Genomic DNA, 23,343 nt, shown 5'->3' with positions numbered 1-23,343 from the left:
TTATCATTAGCGACAATATATATAAATTGTATACACATGCATAGTCCGATTGCAATTGTAGTGGAGAGGATCATAATATTTCAGAATGTTAAACTCTCATAGAATTTCACTAGAGGCGGGCACAACACAATGTACATGGCATTGACGATACAACAGAGATGAACATACAAATTATAAGGAGAGGAACACTTGCACACACACATGGTTTTGATATGTGGAAATGAAAAATCAAAGAATCACAAGAGGCGCCTCATCTGTTTTGGCAGGTGCGGTCTCTTGTGTTGGTGGCTCAGTCTGAGAAGGAGCTTTCTCATCTGCCTTCACAGCTTCTGGAGTTGGCTCGGCCTTATTTGCCTCAGAGGAGTCCTTCTCTTTTGTCTCATCTTCCTCCTTTGCCTCTTCACTAGTCTCTTCCTTCTTCTCCTGTGAATCAACATATCAGCAACAATAGTTTCATCTTAATATGAGTTTGTTCGTCGTTCAATCAAGAATTTGTACTGATTATTCAAGCTTTGATTATAAATATTAAAACCTTGAATAATTTTTAAAAACGAAATGATGAAATTGGGATTGATCACAAAACCTGAGTTAATGTGGTATCTGTCTCGGTCGTGGCATTCTTGGACTCAACAACAGCATTGTCTATCGGGACAGAGCCTTCGACGATGTCAGATTCCTTAGGTTTGCTCGCACAGCCTCCCATGGTTTCTTGATTGAAAGGATGTAGTTTGAAAACAAAAATTACAATGGGAAGAGCTGTGGAGCAAAACAAAAATTAGATGAGGGGAAGAAAAGAGAACTCCTCAAGACAAATTTGCCTTGAAGATGCCAAAACTAATTTCTTGTTTTATAATTGGAGGCTGAGCAAATGGAGGGGAGGCCTGTGAAGGGATATATATAGGAGATCGTATATGGACTAAAGCTATTTCAGGTAAAGTTTTGTCATTTTCAGATTCATATGAGTCATGACACCTCCAATTCTCTGTTACGACCCAATTCTCTGGAGGATAGCTTTATGCTCCACCGTCAAATACTACAATCGAACTGGATAACAAAACAAAAAAAGAGTCACAAGATAACTGACTTTCGCTGTTAAATGTTCAGACCAAATCATTTGGGGAACCTCTTTCAGAAAACCGATGTTCAGATATGTTTTCTATTTGCAAAATGAAGATATTATAGCCGCTCAAACGAGGAAGACCGACAGTGTCTCATATTTGAAAGCTGAAAAGATGGCTTTCTGTTTTCTCGTACCCAAAAGAATTATCTCATCCTTGGTTTGGCTGGCTACTATGGCTCCTTGTCGCGACTCTGAAGAGAGAACCGTGGTACACCGGTGTGACCTGGCTTCTCTGAGTCGAATGTTGTTGTGCCTGATCGGTATTTAGAGCCTTCTGATATTTCTTTCTCATCCGTGTCTTCCCAGTCTCCTTCCACTGATGCCGTTTCTTGGTGATCGCTGCTTGGACCTTTGTTGACAAGGCTTTTGTACATTGTCAAAGCTTGAGCAATCATGCTAGCAGGATTTGAAGCAGTACTTGGAAGTAACATTGTCGTACCCTAAACCCCACGAAAAAATAGAAACACTCAACTTTAAATAAGCCCCACCAATGCCAAGAGAGACTAGTAAGAGATTGTTGTGATATCTTTGTTTTACCTCCTTGGCAATGTTACCGAAGGCTTGAATGTATTGTTCTGCAACTCTCAAACTCGCAGCCTGCAAATTTTACAGTGATGACGCGTAAGATCACATTTGGAAAGCAAACAAAACCCAATTAATGTTAGAAGCTGTGACTTAAAACCATCACAATTTGGCAAGTCCAAGAAGAACATATACCTTTATTAAGAGAGAGTAACGAAATATGGGACTATCAATTTATTAAATACTATGACGAACTAAGTAATCAAGCTAAGTAAACTCAAAGCTATGAACGTCATGCCCCTTCATGGTCCCAAGTACTCACCTCTACGCCCCCAGTTGCCTTGAGGGACTGAGATAACAAGGCAAGACCTCTGGCAGTTGCTTCTGCTCTGGCTAGTATTGCTTCTGCCTCACCTGAGGAACATCATCAGAGGATAATATAAGAGGAAGAAAAACAGTGAGAGATAGAAACCATGACGTGCATTAGCAGTGAAGAAAACAGCTCCTCTTGCACCAAGCATTAATCGGTGTATAGTGAAAGATTAAGCAAATGGAACTAAAATTTCTTCTAATGAAACTAACTAACAATGGAGGTTACTCTGATGTATTCTCTTTCTCGATCATAAGGGCTTACTAACCTTGTGCTCGATTCACCTGGTCCATCTTTGCTGCTTCCGATGCCAATATTACAGAGCTTTTCTTACCATCAGCAATATTGATATGGGCTTGCCTTTCTCCTGTTAAATATAGTAAAGCAAATGGTTAGAAAATATTAAGCAGACTTCTTGTTTTCCAAATGCAAAACAGAAACCCAAAAAGAATAGTAATTAGCTTTTAACCAAAAATAGTAACAATATAAGCTGTAGCAAGCACTGTTCAATCTCAGAATATGACTTTTCCTTGAAAAGTCAAGGCAATATTACCTTCAGACTCAAGAATCTGGGCTCTTTTTTTACGCTCAGCTTCAGCTTGCATCTCCATAGCAACCCTCACTCCATGAGGGGGCATAATATCCCCTGGGAGATACATGAATTAGAAATACGGCAGAAAAAGACATTTAGCTATCACCAGCGAAGATCAAACACCAAACAACTCACTAATCTCATAACGAAGGCACTGAAGACCCCAGTCCCTTGCAGCAACATTGATGGCTTCCTGCAAGAACGTAAATCTCATCTTAAACATCCATGATATGTTTTCTTCTTCAATAGTTGTATAGCCTCTAACCATCAGGTCTCCTTTTGATTTGGAAAAGAGATGCAACACAACTTGGGATGTTGAACAAGTACAATACGAGTAAAGTCCCTCACTGAATCTAAAATCCTTCTATCTTAACTTAAGTAGAACCCAAACAAATTGTCAGAGTAAAAATTACAGCTAAAAAAAACAAGATGCAATGTTCAGTAGGGAGTAGCACCAACATAAAAATCAAGCTAACGTGAGGTGACTTTGACATTGGAAAAATTGACGGATTCCAAACTCTTTGAAATGCAATGGATCTCAAGTACAGTATATCCTAAAACTTGAAACGAAGATTAAAGAAGCAGAGAAAACGAACCACTATCTTCTCGTTGAGAGTATCTCGTTCCTCGAAGGTCTTATCAAGCGTGATTTTACCAAGCTCACTACGCATTGTGGTCTGAGCCAGCTGCACAACAGCATAGATGGGACTCTCAACGCCATATGAAGCTAATTTAGGATCCACTATCTGCAAAAAAAACAACAGACTGATAATTAAAAATCGAAACAAAAAAAAACTCAAAAAGAAATGAATCACGAGCAAATGGAAGAAAAGAAGATGACCTTGACATAGAGAACGCCATCGATGTGGATACTAACGTTGTCTTTGGTAATCGCAGTCTGATTCGGAATCGGGATTGCTTCTTCCTTGAGGGAATGAACATAAGCAATGCGATCCACGAACGGGATGAGGAAGTGAATCCCCGACGGCAATGTCTTGGCGAATTTACCGAACCGCTCAATCACAAACGCCTTCTTCTCCGGTACTATCCGGATTCCCCAGTTCACCGGCGGCGTCAACTGAAAGCTACATGACATTCATCGAAAATCCATAAATCAACCGAAGAATCAATCAATTCTAATGTGACCTACTCGAATCAGAAGTGGAAACCAACCAAATGCATCAACATCGTTCGATTTTTGACATAAAGAGTAAACGAGATCCTAAGCTGAAAACCTGTTGGAAGGATAGCCGGCAGAGGTGAACTGGCGGACGGTTGCTGCGGCGGCGGAGAAAATCGGAGATGGAGAGGCGACGGATGATTGCCGGAGGTACCCAACGGACCTCAAGGCGGTGTAACCGACGGAGCTTCTACGGACGAGATGGTTCATCATTGTGAATATTAGGAAATGAAGAAGGAAGAACCCAAACAAAAACCTCTTGAAGGCGTATTCACTCTTCTTCGCCGAACTCAGGAAAATAAAATCTCTGCTCTCACGCGATATGCGGGGCAAGGAAATGTGTATGGGCTTCAGTGAGTAGTTTAGTAGCTATGATTATTGGGCTCGGGACCAGCCCAATCAGCCACCTATCAGCTACTAAATCCATTTGTGTAACGGTTTTGAGTTTTGAGTTTTCAGAGGCTTTATGGTTGAATCGAAATTCATAATCTGAAAAGTTACTGGGAATGAACAAGTTTAAAATCGCCGACCAAAAAAATAAATAATAATAACAAGTTTAAATCTAAGATGTTCCAAGACTATATATATATATATATATATATATATGAATTAGTGTCACTCATAATTCATAGACTACAAGTTTTCAATCCAGTCGCATGTGCTTTTAAGATAAATTACGGTCTCTTTTTAATTTCTGATTTTTGTTTGTGTGGTTAATGTCCTTCTCTGAGTTCATATTTACTCGTAGTCTTTATTCTTTAATGTGGTGGTAACTGGTAAGAATGCATGGAAACGTGAAGTTATAAAATGGATATCACATGGTGGGGTTTGTGTCTGAGTCATCAAGATCGGCGCCGTTCGACTTTAAGATACCGACGTCAAGAGATATTTTGGCAACAATTAAAGTTTGGTAATGACGAGAAGCCCACTTCCACTTTTCAAAGATGTATTCTCTTTATGTGTCAACGTCGATCGACGCCATGCATCAACCTTTTGCGTTTCATAAAATAACTTTTTACGTTCCTTAAAATAACTTTATGAATGTATTAAAGAAGATTCAGGTTTGCTTGGATCAGTCATTTTACATATGACTGGGTGGATTCCAGCCCGAAATGCAGATTTGTGTAGTTTAAAAACAAAACAAAAAACTATGGATGATGAGAAAGTATACAAGCCATCATCTATATACCTATCTAAAGAAAAGTGCCCTTTTTGTGTAGTTTAAAAAAATTGCTTAGATTTCAAAAGATGCAATTGGTCAAGTTTTCTTTTTGGGGGATAAAGAGAAAGACTGAAAGAGGAACATGTAACATGGGATCCAAAGTTCAAAGTAAGGCATTTTTGGTGAAAGCTAATAAACAAATAAAAAGGTGGTGACACACTTTACACTAAATCCAAGTCATTAGATCCTAAAGAGCTTATAACATGATGACATCAACAACATGCACCTCATGATCTCTCCTGCATCTAAACCCAATCACTGTCGTCAATATATAACATATATACTGTACACACGCATTTCATATATATATATATATAGAGCTAAGTGTGCATGGTTTGAGGAGTTAGAAATTGGAAATCTATTATATAAAACGTATAAACTATAATGGGTGATCTGCAAATCGTGCCGGCATACAACAAGGTGGAAGCCCAGTACGTAGAAATGATGGTGCCTTTGTATTCTTACGGTTGCGAGAACAAAATCAAGAAGGCGCTTTCTAATCTCAAAGGTAACCAATCCTTTTAACTAATCCCATACTAATATCCAAACTACATATTTATTAATGATTTCAGAAGTCATGTAATGTAAAGGCATATGAAAAACTAAAAATAAAAGCTTATACTATTATTCATAACCAATGTTTAAACAGGAATATATTCAGTGAAAGTAGACTACTACAAACAGAAGGTGACGGTTTGGGGGATTTGCAACAAGCTTGATGTGTTAGCGATGGTGAAAAAGAAGCGTAAAGAAGCTCGGTTTTGGAATGCAGAGGAGAATAATCAAGAGATAAACGTTGATGATTCCATCGTCGTGAAAGAAGAAGACACTACTAAAACTTCATCCGATTCAGAGAAATCATCGGCGTTTTACACATATTCTTCGTCGCCCCCAAGATTCGTGATGAGACCTCCTTTGTCACTCATTAGAACCTCTTCCTTCACATGGAAAGCTGTGAAGAAGGTCTTCTCTAGATCCCTTTCCTTGTGAATCACGTTTTTATATGACGCTAGAAGAAAATCACGTTACTCTCATGGGATCTCATCATTTCAATGTATAAATACCATATATTATATTCTAGTTGAGAACACTTAACGTCAGCAACCAATGGATGGTACGTAGTTCTCAATGGTCATGGCTAATTAGTTCGTCTATTTAAAAGCTATGTCTGCAAGGATAAACTCTTTCTTGGGCTACTATAAAACTTTCTAGTTGATAAGAGCTTGCGTTCCCGACTATAGTTTTGTTGGTTCATGTCAAAGACTGTATATTTTTGTCAAGCACACATGCAAAATTTATGTAGCTACATTTTTTTCAAATATTAGTACGAATTTGGGATCACAAATATAAAAACATAAAAAATGTTGGCGGCTTCTGAAAGAAATTCATAAATTATGAACCATAATGACTTTAATTCGTATAATACCATGGCAATTTCGTCGTATATTTCAGTCATTTGAGACAATTGGATTGTTCTCAAATGAAGATCAATTTATGACGGATTTGATAAAAAGAACGTAAGTTAAGATTATCCACACTCCTGATCCAGATGCTTGAAGAACCCAAATACTTGGTCTTTTACTCAGTTTCTCTCTCTGTACGTAGCTCTCTATCCTTCATGTCAGTGAATGTCTCTGTGCTTATCTTCTAAGCTTCAACAAAATGGCTGACTTTTGTTGTTAAATACAAATCTGTAAATTAGATCTCAATATTGAAGGAACAGAGAAGAATAGACAATCTGATGAGAAAGCAGAGATCAAACACCTTAAATTGAATGTGGGGCTATACTCTTACAAGATTTGAGACAAATCAACCAAAGAAATGTTCAGTGGCAATAGAGATGGTTCTGGTATCAGCATATCTTCTTCTCTACTTATGGCTGCTACTGCTGCTGCTGCTGCTTGTACTCTTCTTTTTCAGCAGATTTCCAAACTTTCGGAGCAAAGGCTTCTTCTTTTTCTGCTGTTGTTCCTTTGATAGCAGACTTCCAGAATCTTCTGCTGAAGACAAGCCATTGCTTAACTGATCCAAGTTTTCACTGCCTTCTGCTTTAGATTCGTCTTCCTCTTCAGCAAAGTCATGCTCTGTCTCTCTCTCTGAAGAAGCTTCTCTCTTTTCTATATGGTAGCCTTCCCACGTCTTGAATCCCCCTTCCATGGGGTCTTTATCTTGGTCTCCTTTTCCTACGCCTTCAACTTTTTCAGCTAACCAATGGATTGCTGTGTCATCATCTTTCAAATGTTTCTCCATGGCTTCCATTTGACTTTCTTCTACTTTTTCTTCTCCTGTTCTTGTAATCTCTTCTTGGCACCTTGAACCAATTTCTTTTGAAGATCCTACAGCTTTCGGGAGTAAGTCATAATCTTTTTCGATGTCACTGGGCTTCCCGTTTTCATATGGTTCCACTTGTGCGGAAGAAGCTTTTTCTAGCAACTTTGATAACTCTTCGATCTTCTTAAGCGCGGAAGCCTCCCTGGCCTTCAGCTCAACGTTGGCATTAATTACTGTCTGCAACTCGGTTTCTTTGTCAATAAGACTCTCTTTTATCTGTGACAACTCCTCTATCTTCTTTGCCGCTGAAGCTTCCTGCACCTTAAGCTCTTGATTTTCTTGATTAGTTCTCTCAAATTCGTTCCCCTTGTTAAGCCAACTCTGCTCGAGATGTAACAACTCATCAATCCTCTTCAAAGATGATGCTTCCTTGGCCTTAAGCTCCTCGTTTTCATTGGAAACAGCCTGCAACTCCTTCTCTTTATCAAGTAAACTCTGTTTAAGGTTTGTCAGCTCTTCAATCTTCTGAACCGATGAGGCAGCTTTGGCCTTGAGCTTCTCATTTTCGACAACTGCATTCTTCAGCTCATTGTCTTTATCAACCAGACTTTGTTTCAGATCAGACAACTCCTCTATTGTCTTAAGAGAGGAAGCCTCTTTGGATTTGAGCTCCTTGTTTTCGCAAACAACATCCTGTAACTCACTCTCTTTCACGAGCAAGCTTTTATTTAGATTTAATAGCTCTTCAATCTTCGTTTGCGCTAAGGAGTCCTTGGCTTTAAGATCCTCAATCTCAAGGACCATACCATCGAGCTCATTTTCTTTATCAAGAAGATTTTCTTGCAGCTTCGCTAACTCTTCAATTTTCTTAAGATAGGCGGCTTCCCTTTCTCTAAGCTCTTCATTTTCTTGAGTAGAACTCTGGAGTTTGGTTTCTCTATCAGCAACTATTTCATTTAACTTTGACAACTCTTCAATTTCCTTATGATAAGAAGACTCCCTTTCTCTGAACTCTTCATTTTCCTGAACAACGGACTGCAGTTTGGCTTCTTTCTCAACTAATCTTTCATTCGACAATGACAACTCCTCGATCTTCTTGATATACACAGCCTCCCTTTCTTCGAGCTTCTCTATCTCTAAAATAGTGCTCTGCAATTTCGTTTCTTTTTCAACCAATCTCCCATTCACTGCTGACAACTCTTCAATCTTCTTCAGATAAGCAATCTCCCTTCCTCTAAGCTCCTCAGCTTCTTGAACAATGCTCAAAAGTTTAGTTTCTTTCTCAACCAAGCCCTCATTCGCCGCTGACAACTCTTCAATCTTCTTGAGATAATCAGTTTCCCTCCCTCTAAGCTCCTCTGCTTCTTGGATAATGCTCTCCAGTTTTGTTTCTTTATCCACCAAGCTTTCATTCACCTTTGACAACTCATCGATTTTTTCGAGAGACTTAACCTCCATTTCTCTCAGTTTTCGGTTTTCCGCAGCAGCGTCCTTTAGCTCGTCTTCTTTCTCCAACAAGCTTTCTTTAAGTTTCATGCTTCAGCTTTCGCTTCTTCAACTGTTAGCTGCAGATCCTTAATCTCCTCCTCAAGTTTTTTAAGATTATTTTTCGTATTGGCTTCTTCTTCTTTTGCTTCCCGCGCCTCAGTTTCCTTAAGATTAAGCAAATTCTCCACATTCCTAAGTTCTCCCTGCACAGAGATCTTTTCATCTTCCGAATTCTTCACACAAACCATCAAATGAAGTTCCCGCTGTTCCCACTCAGTCTTCGAATTGACAATCTCATTCTGAGTGTTTTCTAAACTACTTTTCAGGCTATGAATTTCGTTTCTTGCATCTTCAAGCATCTTTTCATACTTCTCATTTGTCTCTTTCGCAGCTAACTTCAAACTTTCAATCTGGGTTCCACAATGTTCCAGCTCCACTTGACATGTCAATAGCTTCTTCTTAGCTTCACTGGCTTCATTAGATACTTCCTGCAAATCCAAAGTTAAGCTTTCCATAGCTTTCTTGCTCTTCTCTTCTTCCTTCTTACAGTTCTCCAACTCTGTCTCAAGTTCCGTCTTTTCATTCAATAGGTTCTGAATATGTGATGTTGCAGTCTTTTCATTGTCCAATGCCTTAGCCTTTTCTTCTTGGGCGGTTGCAAGGTCGGATTTTATTGACTCCACAAGCTTTTCAAGCTTCGAAGTTTCTTCGTTTAGAACGCAAACATTGCGTTGGAATTCCTCAAGATCTTTTTCCTGTCTTCCAATCGTCGTCACTAGAGACTCCACCTTTTCTTTTAACGCAGCATTATCCAACTCTGCCTCATGAAGCGCATGACTGTTTTCCCCCAGCTGCTTCATAGCTGAATCTAAAGATTCTGAGGCAGATGTCTTCAACTTATTTGATTCTTCAACCTGTTTTTCAAGTTTATCAATCTCGCTCTTCCACTCAGCTGCTAAGCTATTAGCACAGGATTCAACCATTTTAGCAGCTTCGAGATCAACGTGGAGCTGTTCGATGGACTCTTCTTGATCCTTCAGCGTATTCTCGAGGATGCTAACTTTCTCAAGCTTCCCTCTCAACATCTCAATTTCGGATTTCAGTTTAGACACAACCTCATCGCCTTCAATAGCTTTCTTTTGTTCCTCTGAGCCAAGCAATGCCTTTAAGTTGCTTAATTCAGAAGAAAGAATCTCCACCTTCTCAGCCTGAATTTCAGCAATCTTCGTGGCTTCCTCAGCATGACTTAGCGCCTTGTTTTTAGCGTCTGCAGTCATAGCCAGTTCTTGTTTGATCCTGTGGAGCTCTTCCGTGGTAGAGAGAAGAGCTGAGATGTCCAAAGCATGCTGGCTTCTAATAGACTCAACCTCTTTCTTCCAAGAGGTTTCTTTTTTATGAACCTCTTCGATCCCCGCCTGTTCTAATTCCACCGCTCGGAATTTCTCAATCTCGGAACTCTCCTCGGCACGCTGCTGAGCTGCCAATGCCTCTCTGAGTTTCTCATTGGCTTCTTTGTTCAGTTTCTCAGATCCTTTAAGATCATCAAGAGCTTTAGCTTTATCTTTCTTGAGCACTGCTATTTGCTCGTTAGCTTTCCTCAAATCCTCCTGAATCTGAGTCAGTTGAGCCTGTAGCTCAGATCCCTTCCCTAGCCGTGATTGAGATTTCTGAAATGCCAGGAAAAAAGGATGATCAATAAAGTCGTCTTTCCAAGGTCAAAATCAACACAAGAGAAGCTTCAAGTTACAAATGGATATAGTTAAATGTTACTTGCCTCGGGGGGAGTAGGAACCCTTGCAGTGCGACGATCAGGAGTAGGCTTGGAGTTAACACTTTGTGGTGAACGGTCTAGTGAAAGACGACTACTGTGCACAGGGGATGGTGAATTGCCATCGGATTTACTCCCTGATGGTTTAGTTACTCTTGGTGTTGGCGGCGACGGTTTGCTACGAGGAGTCTCCATTAAACCAGTTCTACATCATCATACAAATAGTCACAATCACATTGATGTACACAAGTTTCAACAAATAGACCATAATCTCTACTTTCTGATAGGAGATCTAACTCCATAAACAAGCATAAAAAATAACTTAAGCTAAGCCACTTTCCACCTTCAAGATTCTATTGCTAGGAATAGGAGATCAAATTATCAACAATCAGATCAATAAGCATCCAAAAACATATTTTTTCACAGTACATCGAATGATCTGACAGAGTGAAAAATATATTGCAGAATTCCCGAAAAAGTATTGGAATTGTAACAGTGACCAAACGGAAGATAAAGACTTTAAAGACAAAAAAAAACTCTAGTAGTGACTCTAGCTTCTGCAAGATCCAAACCAAATTTTGGAAAAAGAAGCAGTAAAATTCAGATAAAGTAACAAAATTAATGCAACAAAAGAAAACGGATCACTGAATATGTTCAGAAGAAAAAACAAAGCCTCGCAGAGAAAGTGACCCACATATAGAATCCAACAAGCACAACTACATTTTCCGACACAACAGAAGACAGCATCTCAGATCCAATTGTCTTCCAAGTTAAACTAGTTTGGTTCTACAATGAAGAAACAAAAATAAAAGGAAACAAAAATTCTTACTTGGTTCTGGACGCCATTGTTGCCGTATAAGAACACCTTCAGAATTGGAATCCCAGAAAAAAAAGGAAAGAGCAGAAGAATCAGACGAAAAAAAAGAAGAAGAAGCAAAGTGCCGAGAAATGTTGGCTGCTAAATCTCCGGCATTGCTATGGGAGAGTAAACAGAAACCCAGATCGATTCTGGTCTCTTCTTCACTGGGTCGGATTGCTTCTCCACAAAGTCTTGAACTTTTTAGCAAAAAAACAATTCTTTTTTTTTTTACCTTCGTATATATAAGAGAATGCAAGAAAATACAAAAGAAGAGTGGAAAATAATTGGTAATGGGTTATGGTGTTCCCAGAGTGGTCACCCTCTTTCTCTCTCTCTCTCTCTCTCGTCCTTTTCTTTCATTTTCCCGGTTTAATTTTTTCAATTAATAAAGATAGCAAAAGAAAAAGAAATACGTGGGATTTGAAATTACGGAATTGGCCATGGTTTAAAGTTTTTTGCATTGCCTGCATTGAATAATGAATATTGTAACCAATAAAGTGGTGTGTGTGGACCAACAAAAATATGAATGGACGTTGCTCGTAATTTGGCCGGGCAGAGAAAAAACTCTCAAATCTCCAACGATCTGATTTACAACAATAATCTTAAGATCCATTTGGGATCGTCATGTGGACTGCATGTGCCTTTCAATAATTCTTTTATTCTACAATAATTCAATCATACAACTCTTATTTTTCGTAAATCACATGTTTCTCTCCTTATTGTATATTATTATATTAAGATCTAGTATGTGAAATGTTAATATGGTATGGAGGCGACTTAGGCTGTACATGTAGACTAATTTTTACACTTATGGGATTGAAACGAAGTTAGAGTGGGTCTGGTTTGGTTCAAAATTTATTTTGGTTTGAATTTGATTTTCTAACAATTTCTCTTATAAATTTATGTTATGAATGGTATAGACTAGTTGAACATTATAATTTCCATGTCATCATGGGTGTGTCGATTCCGGTTAAACCCTGTCTATAATCTTTCTTCGTAGAGTTTATATATGTGATTAAAATATAACTTCTTAAGAAATAATAATTATGGGAGCACACAATGAAGTGAGTAACAATCAAATTAAATAAAAAAACAATCGAATTAATTAAATCATAGTCATATCTACAATTACCCTTAATCATTCTAATGTTGAACTTAGATCTCACGTCAACTTATGGTTCGTTAAAGTTTTAATTAGTTCATTAGTTTATCGTCTCTTGGTTGAGATTTCACTTTCCCGTGTAATCAAATTGTCCATTCAGCTGTTGATGGTTTGATGGAAATATATAAATATCCAGCTGGAACCGACGAAAATTCCATTTCATTGTAAAGTTTCAGAGTTCATGAAGCATTTGTTATCGTCATTGGAATTGGCTCCTTTTTAATTAATCGCTTAAGAATCTGGAGCATTTAATGTCTTTGAAGCTAATTTACATATACAAACAAGGGATGTGATCAAGTGTAAATAGACGAATCTAGCATTTGTATTGGCTTCTTCGAATTCAGAAGTGAAGACAGTCCTCTAATATCAAGAGACATATGTGAGATCTATATCTGTTGAGAATTCTTCTTTTGGTCGTTAATGAACTCACTGAACCATAATAAGAAAAATAATATAACATCCATTAAGCTTATACTTAAGAGTGAAACTATTTTTTTACGAGATCTGAAATTTTTTTCACTTTGTTAAAGAAAATAATTTAGCATACAAGAAACCACATCTGAAGACTTTGGTCAAACAAAAAAAAGAACCACTATCTTGTCTACAATTTGAATGTGAAAAGATGAGACGGCTAATATGTCGCACAATATTTTTGATAGTAGAAAAATCAGTCGCCAAGCCTAAACTTAATAATAAAATTGGGCCCATAAAAAATCAGAAAGGGAGGCCCTGTAATAAATAGGCCCGTTCAAACTGAAGAAAATAATGAATTTATCCCACATCGGTTATTTAGCTAGAAGCAGCAACGTTTATATAACGTTAGAGTCGCTAAGCAGATTGTCCCTTCGGGGACATCCGATAAAATTGGAACGATACAGAGAAGATTAGCATGGCCCCTGCGCAAGGATGACACGCACAAATCGAGATATGGTCCAAATTTTTTTATGAAAATTTTCCAGATCGATTTCTTCTTCTGGGTTTCGAATCTTCGTTTTCTTGCTTCATTTTTTTGAACCATTACCGAAATTCTTGTCCAGTCTGCGCGAAGTAGACTCCAAGCTTCTGAAACCCTTTAACTTTTCATGAAAAGCTCGGTTTTGTTTTGTTTAAGAGATTTTGCATTATCAGTTAATTAATCTGACTTGGTCGAAATATTTAATTAAGCAGGTCTAATCTGTTCGTTGGTGCATATCCGGTGATCGGAAAGTTGCTTCTAGTTCTTGTTTACAGATTTCGGCGTTCTTTGTGCGTTATGTTATTCAGTACGAATCATAGTGAGCAATATTCCGGTTAGGTTATCGGTATCGGTTTGGATAAACCGTAAAATCTGAATGATGGCGCTATTGTCTCTAGTTGCGCTAGAAGGTTTGGAGAAAGACCATATGGGATATTGTTGTTATATGCAAGAAGAAATTTCAAAATCTGTCTTAAAATCAAGTTTACGAGCTTTGTAATGACACGGTTAAGATAAAAAAAATTATCATGGGATTGCTCACTGCATTTCACAAAACTCATTAATACTTTCTACAAAGATAGAAATTATCAGACCTATGACCGACCCATCAATTCATAACAAGTTTCAAACTTTGTTGGAAACACTTGATTCCTTTATAATATATACTTAAAATGTTACATACAAATATTCCAATGTTTCCGCTAAACGAAATGAATTACAGGTCAACTGCAAATGCACTACTACAAGAAACAAAGAATCATTCAAAAGCTAAACTCACAAGCTAGAGAGAGAGAGAGTGTTGATTCAAGACCCAACATCGGTTCGAACACCAGAACTGTTGAGTCGGAAGTCATGTGACCGAGCCAGCTCAACTGCGTCCTGAACCCTAAGCCTGGTTCCTTGTTGACCCACCACAGTGGCTGCAATCGTAGCAGCCAAATCTCCCATTCCCTTCAAGTCAGTGACACCTCTCAAGATGCCGTATAAGATCCCTGAAGCGTATGCATCTCCAGCACCACACGTGTCAACTGGCACACACGGGGACGGAGGAATATATATGGCCTCTCCTTTTACTCCAATGTATGACCCGTTGATTCCATCGGTCACCGAAACAAACGGAACAAAGTGGCTCAAGTACCTTGTTGCTGATATTGGGCTTTCCTCTGCCGAAAAGTGACAAAACGCTCTTGCTTCATCGCTGTTCGCAAATATAATATCCGCATAGTTGCCCACAATGTCCCTGACTCAAACATAAAACAAATGAATATTTCTACTCCATTTTTGCCTTCCTTTTGTCTCCCAATAAACAAACAGATAGATAGAGACAGCGAGAATAGCTACAAGTTTAACATAACTTTGGAGCTTAAACAACAACAACTTCACCATCTAGATTTAGTTTTGACTTTTGATGCTTCAGGTTAAGACATTAGCAGCAACCTGAAGCATCAAAGCTTCTTTGACCAACCAAGCTAAAAAAGCTAATCACTCTCTTCTTAGAATCACCAGACTAAAAATCAAATAGATGCAAATGGATTGAAGCAAAAGGAGCAAAAAACTCACCAGAAATCATCATAATGCCTCTCTATGCAAGACACATCTGATGCCGTCACAGCAACAAGAGCTCCATTTCTGTGGGCTTCTTCACAGGCTTTTGTTATGGTCCTGATAGTATCAGGAAGCTCAAACAAATAGCCTTCCACAACAAAGACATTTGTCTTTGATATCAAACTAGCCAAACAAGAATCATAATTAACGACAGAAGATGTTCCCTGAAAGATACATAAAACGAAATAGGGTTTTGTTATTTACTAGTTGCAGTCAAACTAAAAAAAAAAAAAAAAATTCTGAAATAACCATTTCTACCACTTGCATCAGCAAATTAGGCTCATCTCAAATTGGTCGTTTCACGCAGGAAATATATCCTAACACTAAACTCATGAGAAATTCTTGCACATCACCTACTTCAAAAGTTAAACTTTGATCCTTAGATTTTAATTATTAATCAATAACCACTGCAACAAGATAGTTCAAACTGTGCTTTTTTATTAAAAAAAATCTCGAGCACGCGATGTGCCATATCACATACTGTATATAATTAGAGAGAAAAATGTCTCCAACCCCAAGCATACCTCTTCCAAATATGAAGAGGAATAGAATGAATAAGAAAAGTATGTTCTTGTTATCTCTATTTTAGCATGACTGGGATACTCAACATGTTGCAACAGCATTTAAATCGGAAATCCTACCTGATATGCAAGCATAGTACGTTGTGCATCAGGAGTTGTGAGAACTATCACTGTTCCAGTTGTTCCATCCTTGATTGGAGCAGAAAGAAAATTTACATTTGCTCGCCGTAGTTTAGTCCTACAGAACATAAGATGGACTGCCCTTGTGAGTAAATCAAACCAAACCATGTAGAAACTAGAAAGAAGAATCATGAAAACTAAATAAAGACACAATTTCAACAAATAAACTCTAGCTCATTTAATGATAGACATATATCAAACCACATATCCGTTTTCAAAAACGACCAAAACGTGAAATTGATCGTCATTTATCTGGCATAGGAACCTTTCTCTAACATAAATGACGAGACGAACTACTAAGTATATATAAAGAGCGAAGGTGATTATTAGTAAAGACAGTTTTGTACCTGTAAAAGCTACCGAGAGGATCACCTGCAATACTTCCTGCCATAGCCACATTCAAAGGCCGGTCACTGATGGATCGACAACCTAATCTTGCCAGAGCAACTAGAGTATTCGACAATGACCCTCCAGCTGCCGCCTTATAGCTGCAACCATCCATTGCTTGTAATACTTTACCTCTCTCCTCGTGATTTATCAGTTTCCTCGTTCCCTTTTCTAAGTCTAGTTTCTTTAGAAACCCATCATCCACAACTCCAGAGAAATCTACCTAAAACACAACAGACACCTTCAGGTAAGGAGGTACAAACTCATTCCAATATAAGAAAGACAATGGCAGAATGGTTCCATTGAGTATGAGGAGATGGTATGAGATTGGAAAAGACAAAGACAAAGTTTTGAACCACAAGTTTTTCCATTTGGCTTCAGGGATTAGAAGAAGAACACAGAGCTACTCATCTATACAAAGTATTGTGCTTCAATGATTCAATGTACTCACCATGGCTTGGCCGAGACCCAAAACATCCCATCTCTCAGGGGAAGAAGAGGAAACATGATGGCCTTCAATCAATTCATCGTCATCTTCGTCTTGCTCTCCAATTCTCTCGATTTCGCCTTCATCCAGATCATCCAAACCTCCATCGCCACCGTTCCTAGAAACCTTGAGACCCAATTGCCTCTTTTCCGCCATGGAATCAATCCTCAAGTTTCCCGAGCCTCTGAAACCGCCGAAAATCGAGGTCGCGGTTCTGCTGCTTCCAAGGGTGCCTTTGGGTTGATATAAAGAGTAAAGAGGAGAGAGAGAGGAGGAGGAGGCATTGTTAGCAGCGGAATAGGCGGAGAGAGTGAAGGAAGAAAGATGAGAGATGAGAGAAAGGGCCATGGATATTTAAAGAGTAAAGCGTTTTCTCTTTCGTCTTTTAGGGATAAAATGAAGAAGAAGAAGAAGCTCACATCTCCATCCAAAGCGAGAGAGGATGAAGGAAGACCAGAGAAATATGGTTTCCGCAACCTCAGAGACGGCTGAGAGGATAAAATGACTTTCTACGCTTCTTTTTATATAAAACAATAATTAACTACTCTAATCGTATTAAGGATTAGTATTTAGTATCATGGGAAATTAAGAATTAATCGCTCTATTTTTATAATCTCTCATTGACTATTCAAACCAATTTTTCAGCATGAGCATGCCGACAATTTATATAAATCTTATTTTTGGCACTCTGTTTTTAACAATTCTCTCTTGTCTCGGATTTAACAAAAACTAGGAACTTTGCTATATATTGAAAAGGTGTTCGAAGGGTACAAGTGGTTATAAAGTTCAAGTCTTTTGATATATCCCAACATTTGTTTGTCAAACTTGGCGCCATGTGTTTAGCATTTGACACTAACAATTTGCTAATCCTTCCAAAAGTTGAATTTTTTCTCATTACATCTTTTGTACCACCCATAGTTATGTCTCCTTATCTAATCCGGTTAGTTACCATTAATGGAGAAGAAAACAAGGTAAAGAAGCAGCAAACTAGTCCCGCGGCAAAACAACTACTTTTCTTTACACCAAACATCAAAAGAGAGATAAGACACAGAGAACAGAAATCAAGACATTCGAAAACCAAGGCTGAAGCTAGAAAAGAACCTGAAAATCTCCATCTCCAGAGTTGAGAGACTCCAAAGATCTTAGGACATAGATCCATTTTCTCGAAAAAGGAGAAGAATCCGAAGATAACAAGACCAAAAAAGAAGAGAAGCAAGAATGCACAATGCCCTAACTCTTAACCCTACAATAATATGTTTGGCAGCTGTGAATCCAATCTCTGCTGCAACTCTTTGATCTTCTGTGAAAGCTCAATCTTCTGCTCTTTATAGCTCCTAAGTAGATACTCCTTTCCATCTATCACCTCTTTAAGCTCACTCACTTCCTTTCTCAACATCTCTACTCTTTCTCCGTCCTTTACTCCCTTCTCCGGGGACTCATAGGTGCTTTCGCTGTCTATGAACCCGTTCACATGGCCACTCCAAGGTGCAACAGGAGATGTCTTGCCATTGCTACCTGCGCATCCCACACTATGATCAGCGATCGCTTTTCTTAGTCTCTGGACTTCCCTTTCTGATTCAAACAGATCTCTGTTCATTGCGTCTAGCTGTGCCTGGAGATGGCTAGAGTGTGAAATCTGCGCGTTGTACGAGTTTTGCAGCTCTAGAATCTGTTCCTGCATTTCCACTATCATGTCGTCTCGTCTCTTCAGCTGTTGCCTCAGTTTCTGTATTACTTCTCGCTTGCTGAAGATGTCTGAGCTGGTTTCAGATACGCAAGGAGAATCTGAGCAGGTCGATTGGTGATTGTATGGTTTCGGGGGCAATTCCAGGCGATCAGGAGAAGATGTCCACATGACTCCATTCTCTTTGCTATACGATGGAACAGTAACCGTCACAAGAGGCAGTGAAGTGTCAGGTGCGGATACCATTTGCTGGCCTATCACCTCTTTTCCCTCCACATTCTCAGTTCCTGTATTAAAAAAAAAATTAAAAAAAAGCAAAATCTGATGAGATCCACACAAGACTGACTGTTCTGGACGACATGGATAGAGGAAGAAGATTCAGAGATTTTTCAAAGAGAAGTAAAGCTCATATCTGGATGTAAAAGTACAAATCTTGTAACTATGGTTCAACCAGTTCTTGGAAGAAATCTTGCAACTATTTTAAGCATTCAGACACTAGACACAGCTATCACTGCATTCCTAGTTGCCAGCCTCATTGATGCAAATTAAATATACATGTTCTCTAATTGACCTTAAGATACATCAGTAGGCAAGAGCATAGACGCTAGAACTCTGTAGCAACATCTCGACATTCTTCCAACTAGAATTTACTATATCTCACTCATATAGTGTTTGTTAAGTGGCTTAAACAAACATTTATGAAAAAATTCATCAGAAAAAAAAAATAAAAAAAAGAAAGTTAAAAAAGTCACACCTGGAATGGAGCGGAAAGAACAACAATCACTATTATGTGCACAGGAAGAAGTGTTGAAGTGCAAGCAACAACCTACAGATTTTTGCCTCTCAGATGTTCCATTGGCTGCAAAACAAAACAATAAGTAACAGACACAACCAAATTATAGAACATGTTAAGCAACACAACGATAAGGTAAGTACCTTTTAAACCAGCAGAGCCATTCGATTGAGGTTTCAAATCAAGCGACTGCTTAAGCTTGTACCCAAAGCGAATAGACAATGTGCTCAACAAGGCCCCCCCTGCAATGAGGATCCAGTTTGGCCCTTGGCCACAAAATTTCTCAGCTCGCTGATGCTTGGTAATGCTATTTCTTCGTGGACTCATTGTAAGAGAAAGTCAAAATGTCTCTACCATCCAAACATAACCTACGTTGAACGGAAGTAAGAATATTTTATCACCATCAATGATCAGAATCAATTAGGCATAATTATTCAGAAAGAAAAAGACAAGAATTCCGATCTACAATCAACACAAACAACCGGTAAACACTTGTAAAGGCACCGAAAGCTTAATACCCACCAAAAATTCCAGAATCTACAATAAAATTTAGAAGACAAGATAGTGAGCCTAAAGAGAGAAAAAAAAAAAAAATTTCTCAAATCATAGTAACACTGAAAAGAGAAAAAAAAAAAAAAAAAGGTTGAAGTCAATCGGTATCGATTCCAGCTCGTGGCAATACATCACCAATAAGAAAATTCTGCTTCCGAAATAAATCAGGATCATACTAAGATCCATAGAAACAACTGATAGAACTCTACCTCTAGGATCAATCGAGGTCTATGAAGCGTAATCAAAACGTTGACGCCACGGAGGATTTGATAAGACATAAGGAGTAAGTCTCCTCTAGCCCGAAACGGCTAATAGGCAAAGAGATACTTGACTTGAACATGAAGCAAATCGAAAAAAATAAAAGCTACCCACTAAATCTCTTTGATAAAGGCCATTAACTGCTACCCTCAAACACTAACACAACACCCAAACATCGCAATCATAAGGAAAGAAAGGAAGGCGGTGACAATACCATATAATAAATCCGAAGAACAACTCAAAATAGATTTTCCGCGAAAAAATTGAGTGAGTGAGTGAGTTAGTGGGTGGAGAGCAAAATTAAGGATAATCGCAAGACAAACCTCATAAGGGAAATGGGGAATTAGGGCCCCATGATTTCACTTTATAGGATGAAAAAAATTATGCAGCTTGACTTTCAATCGAGGCCGTTGTCCTTGCAGTTTCCCAGAATCTCAGAGAAATCGTATAGATATAAGAAATCCGTGAAGAATCGATGATATATGGTAAAACTCTTGACTGTAAAACCCAGAAAAGAGAGAGAGGTTGAAGAAACGGCGCCTCCCACTCCTTCGCTCCTTCCTTTCCTTAGACACTGTTAAAATAATTTTATTGTATATTAAAAAAAAAGCTAAAATCTCCGCACGCGTACACCACGTCCCATGGATGACGCTCACGGTGGTTGAGAAATTCAGCTCAATCCTTTTTTCTTCTTCTTGTGTTAACAGCTTTGATTCCAATTTTTCGACATCTTAATTCATCTATCTGTGTTATTTGCTATTCTCTTGATTATTATTAGTTTTTATATTAGTTTATATAATCCTTGTTGTGGAATACAACTAATAACTGCCAGCTCGAAGCTCCATCTATTATATACACCGGTAAGTGCCAAGCCAGCAATCTATAGCTACGAACTTCAACTGAAAGTCCACATTTTGACCTGTCACCTGTACTTATGAGCATTGAAGAATGAAGAAGACACGAAAGTGTAGAGTTTGCAGATCTTCAATATTCACTTCCCCAAAAATCAAAGCAAAGGGATAAACCAGAATTAACACACAAAATAAAAGGATCAAGACATTCAAAGCCGAAACTAATAAACCATTAAAAAAAAAGTTATCAAGAAGAGAAGTTTCCTTCTCCCAGAGAGAGAGACACAAAGAGTCCAAAATTTTTGTTCTTTGGATTTGTTTCTCGAGATAAAGAAAAGAGAGAGAGACTAGTAAGAATGCACAATGCCTAACCTTTCCACACCTACAAAATGTTTGGGAGCTGTAAATCCAATCTCTGCTGCAACTCTTTCATCTTCTCTGAAAGCTCAATCTTCTGCTCTTTATAGCTCCTAAGTAGATACTCTTTCCCATCTATCACCTCTTTAAGCTCTCCCACTTCCTTTCTCAACATCTCTATCCTTTCTCCATCCCTTGATCCTTTTACCGGTGACTCATAGTTGCTTTCGCTCTCCATAAACCCGTTCGCATCCCCACTCCAACCGTTGCTACCAGCGTGTCCCACGCAGTGATCAGCGATCGCCTTTCTCAGCCTCTGCACTTCTCTTTCTGATTCAAACAGATCCCTGTTTGTTGCGTCCAGCTGTGTTTGGAGATGGCTACAGTGTGCCATCTGCGCGCTATGCGAGCTTTGCAGCTCTGAGATCTGTTCCTGCATTTCAAGTACCATGTCGTCGCGTCTCTTCAGCTGCTGCCTCAGCTTCTGTATAACTTCCCGCTTGCTGAACATGTCTGACCCTGATTCAGATACACAGGGAGAATCTGAGCAGGTAGACTGGTGTTGGTATGGTCTCGTGTGCACTTCCAGGTGATCAGGAGAAGATGCCCACATGGTTCCATTCTCTTTGCTAAATGATGGAGTAGTAACCTTCACAAGAGGCAGCGGATTACTGGGAACCACCATTTGCTCGTTTGCAGCATGGTTTCCCTCCACATTCTCAGTTCCTGTATATATATATATATATAAAAAAAAAAGAGGCCAACTCTGAGAAAACCTACACAAAAAGTTTCTGGAGAAGGAAAAGAAACTTTAAGAACAAGCAGAATTCAGTTCACAGATATTAACACTCCGCCATAAGACAAAAATATCAGCGGGGAAATTCTTCTTCCATAGTTGCTAGCTCAATGATACAAGTAGCTACTTAAATATGATACACTGATTGAGCTGCAAAGACATCATTATGCAAGAAACTAGTGGCTACAAGAAGCACCTCCATATTCGTTCAACTAGTTTACAACAACTCATAAAATCTCTCTCTCTCTCTCTCTCTCTCTCTCTCTCTCTCTTTCTAATTCAAAGATACCACGAAAGCAAACAGTATAAGTCAAGATATGCACAAGAAAATTCAGATGTAAGAATAACAAACTCACAAACTCTCACCGGGAGTGCAGTGGAAGCAACAATCATGATTCCTTTCACAGGAAGATGCGTTAGAATGCAAGCAGCATCCTCGAGATCTGCCTCTGTCAGATGTTCCATTGGCTGCACACAACAACCATCCAAATAAGATAAGAAATAAAAGCTAACCCTGGGACATGTAAGGAGAAAACCTGATTAAGTACATTTTAAGCCACTAGTGCCATTCGAATGAGGTTTCGAGTCAATCAACTGCTTTAACTTGTACCCAAAGCGTATGGATAATGTGCTCAACAAGGCACCCCCAGCAATTAGGATCCAGTTTGGCCCTTCACCACGGAAATTCTCGACCCGCTGATGCCTGGAAATGCCATTTCTTCGTGTACTCATTGTAAGAGAAAGTCAAGTGTCTTTATCATCCAAAGCTCAACCTAACACACAGGATGTAAAAAGATACAATTATATCATCAAAACAAACCACCAGGTTCTAGTTTCGAATTTTGTAAATGTTAAACACTAGCAAATTTCCACAATCTATTGTAAAATACTCAAGAGGAAGCCACTGGTAGAGCTATTTAGCTTATAAATCGAAATGCAATCAGGAAATGAGGCGATTAAATTTCAATAGCAATCAACTGGAGACACACAAAAGGCTTAACAAATATCCAACAGAAGTTCCAAACACCAAAAGTGAAGAAAGACCGACGACCAATAGTCGATCGGAGTGGGTAAAAACTGCAGGTCCGGTTCCGAAGTTAGGGTTTCTACGTCACAGGGAACAACCAGATCCAAGACTAATCAAGGTAGAGTTTGTACAATATAGAACGGGAATATATAATGATTAGATCAATGGTGTTTGAGGAAAAACGAAGAAGCTTACCTGCGATTTTAAGAGAGAGAAGGCAGCGCAGAGTGAGGAACAGCAACTTAACGCCGTTGAAGCCTTTTTTCTCACCCGCCGGGAACCGGCAAAAAAAAAATGGTGTGTACCATCGTTTATTACTTTTTCTCTATAGTGTAA

General features: G+C 38.7%; 7 protein-coding genes and 1 non-coding gene across 9 annotated transcripts; 2 read left to right on the top strand and 6 right to left on the bottom strand.

Moving 5' to 3' along the window:
- Nucleotides 1–78: 78 nt before the first annotated feature.
- On the bottom strand, nt 79–866 carry LOC18029806 (gelsolin-related protein of 125 kDa). Its single transcript, XM_006412999.2, has 2 exons — nt 584–866; nt 79–423 (listed from the first exon to the last, which is right to left on the bottom strand). The coding sequence occupies exons 1-2, from the start codon at nt 701–703 to the stop codon at nt 229–231; spliced, it is 315 nt and encodes a 104-aa protein (XP_006413062.1). The 5' UTR covers nt 704–866; the 3' UTR covers nt 79–228.
- Nucleotides 867–1,034: 168 nt separating this feature from the next.
- On the bottom strand, nt 1,035–4,101 carry LOC18029805 (stomatin-like protein 2, mitochondrial). The gene is made up of 9 exons (XM_024149955.1): nt 3,840–4,101; nt 3,446–3,689; nt 3,201–3,350; nt 2,740–2,797; nt 2,566–2,658; nt 2,281–2,379; nt 1,965–2,056; nt 1,658–1,717; nt 1,035–1,560 (listed from the first exon to the last, which is right to left on the bottom strand). Exons 1-9 carry the CDS (start codon nt 3,995–3,997, stop codon nt 1,291–1,293), a joined length of 1,224 nt encoding a protein of 407 aa, XP_024005723.1. The 5' UTR covers nt 3,998–4,101; the 3' UTR covers nt 1,035–1,290.
- Nucleotides 4,102–5,328: 1,227 nt separating this feature from the next.
- Nucleotides 5,329–6,061, top strand: LOC18029804 (heavy metal-associated isoprenylated plant protein 29). The gene is made up of 2 exons (XM_006412997.2): nt 5,329–5,514; nt 5,656–6,061. Exons 1-2 carry the CDS (start codon nt 5,391–5,393, stop codon nt 5,994–5,996), a joined length of 465 nt encoding a protein of 154 aa, XP_006413060.1. The 5' UTR covers nt 5,329–5,390; the 3' UTR covers nt 5,997–6,061.
- Nucleotides 6,062–6,694: 633 nt separating this feature from the next.
- On the bottom strand, nt 6,695–11,610 carry LOC18029803 (WEB family protein At4g27595, chloroplastic). The gene is given in 4 exon segments (XM_024148801.1): nt 6,695–8,815; nt 8,818–10,432; nt 10,540–10,738; nt 11,363–11,610. Coding segments are annotated over 4 exon segments (3,771 nt in total). The 5' UTR covers nt 11,380–11,610; the 3' UTR covers nt 6,695–6,875.
- A 1,783-nt stretch (nt 11,611–13,393) lies between these two features.
- Nucleotides 13,394–13,496, top strand: LOC112082469. Its single transcript, XR_002897144.1, has one exon. It is a non-coding gene; the product is annotated as a U6 spliceosomal RNA (small nuclear RNA).
- A 643-nt stretch (nt 13,497–14,139) lies between these two features.
- Nucleotides 14,140–17,172, bottom strand: LOC18029802 (uncharacterized sugar kinase slr0537). The gene is made up of 5 exons (XM_006412995.2): nt 16,654–17,172; nt 16,163–16,425; nt 15,756–15,873; nt 15,070–15,278; nt 14,140–14,749 (listed from the first exon to the last, which is right to left on the bottom strand). Exons 1-5 carry the CDS (start codon nt 17,035–17,037, stop codon nt 14,314–14,316), a joined length of 1,410 nt encoding a protein of 469 aa, XP_006413058.1. The 5' UTR covers nt 17,038–17,172; the 3' UTR covers nt 14,140–14,313.
- A 607-nt stretch (nt 17,173–17,779) lies between these two features.
- On the bottom strand, nt 17,780–20,697 carry LOC18029801. Of its 2 annotated transcripts, none has more exons than XM_006412994.2 (4): nt 20,300–20,697; nt 19,310–19,534; nt 19,128–19,232; nt 17,780–18,660 (listed from the first exon to the last, which is right to left on the bottom strand). In XM_006412994.2, exons 2-4 carry the CDS (start codon nt 19,491–19,493, stop codon nt 17,933–17,935), a joined length of 1,017 nt encoding a protein of 338 aa, XP_006413057.1. In that variant the 5' UTR covers nt 19,494–19,534; nt 20,300–20,697; the 3' UTR covers nt 17,780–17,932. The 2 variants fall into 2 exon arrangements, with proteins under 2 accessions (XP_006413057.1, XP_024005884.1); XM_024150116.1 differs by lacking the exon at nt 20,300–20,697 and adding an exon at nt 20,191–20,262.
- Nucleotides 20,698–21,019: 322 nt separating this feature from the next.
- LOC18029800 lies at nt 21,020–23,331 on the bottom strand. The gene is made up of 4 exons (XM_006412993.2): nt 23,203–23,331; nt 22,529–22,753; nt 22,347–22,448; nt 21,020–21,910 (listed from the first exon to the last, which is right to left on the bottom strand). The coding sequence occupies exons 2-4, from the start codon at nt 22,710–22,712 to the stop codon at nt 21,210–21,212; spliced, it is 987 nt and encodes a 328-aa protein (XP_006413056.1). The 5' UTR covers nt 22,713–22,753; nt 23,203–23,331; the 3' UTR covers nt 21,020–21,209.
- Between the last annotated feature and the right edge of the window lie 12 nt (nt 23,332–23,343).

Source organism: Eutrema salsugineum, unplaced genomic scaffold, assembly GCF_000478725.1.
Source record: "Eutrema salsugineum unplaced genomic scaffold, Eutsalg1_0 scaffold_1, whole genome shotgun sequence".
NCBI classification, from domain to species: Eukaryota; Viridiplantae; Streptophyta; class Magnoliopsida; order Brassicales; family Brassicaceae; genus Eutrema; species Eutrema salsugineum.
The sequence above is the reverse complement of the archived record's forward strand: the minus strand, read 5'-3'. Positions and strand labels throughout refer to the sequence as shown.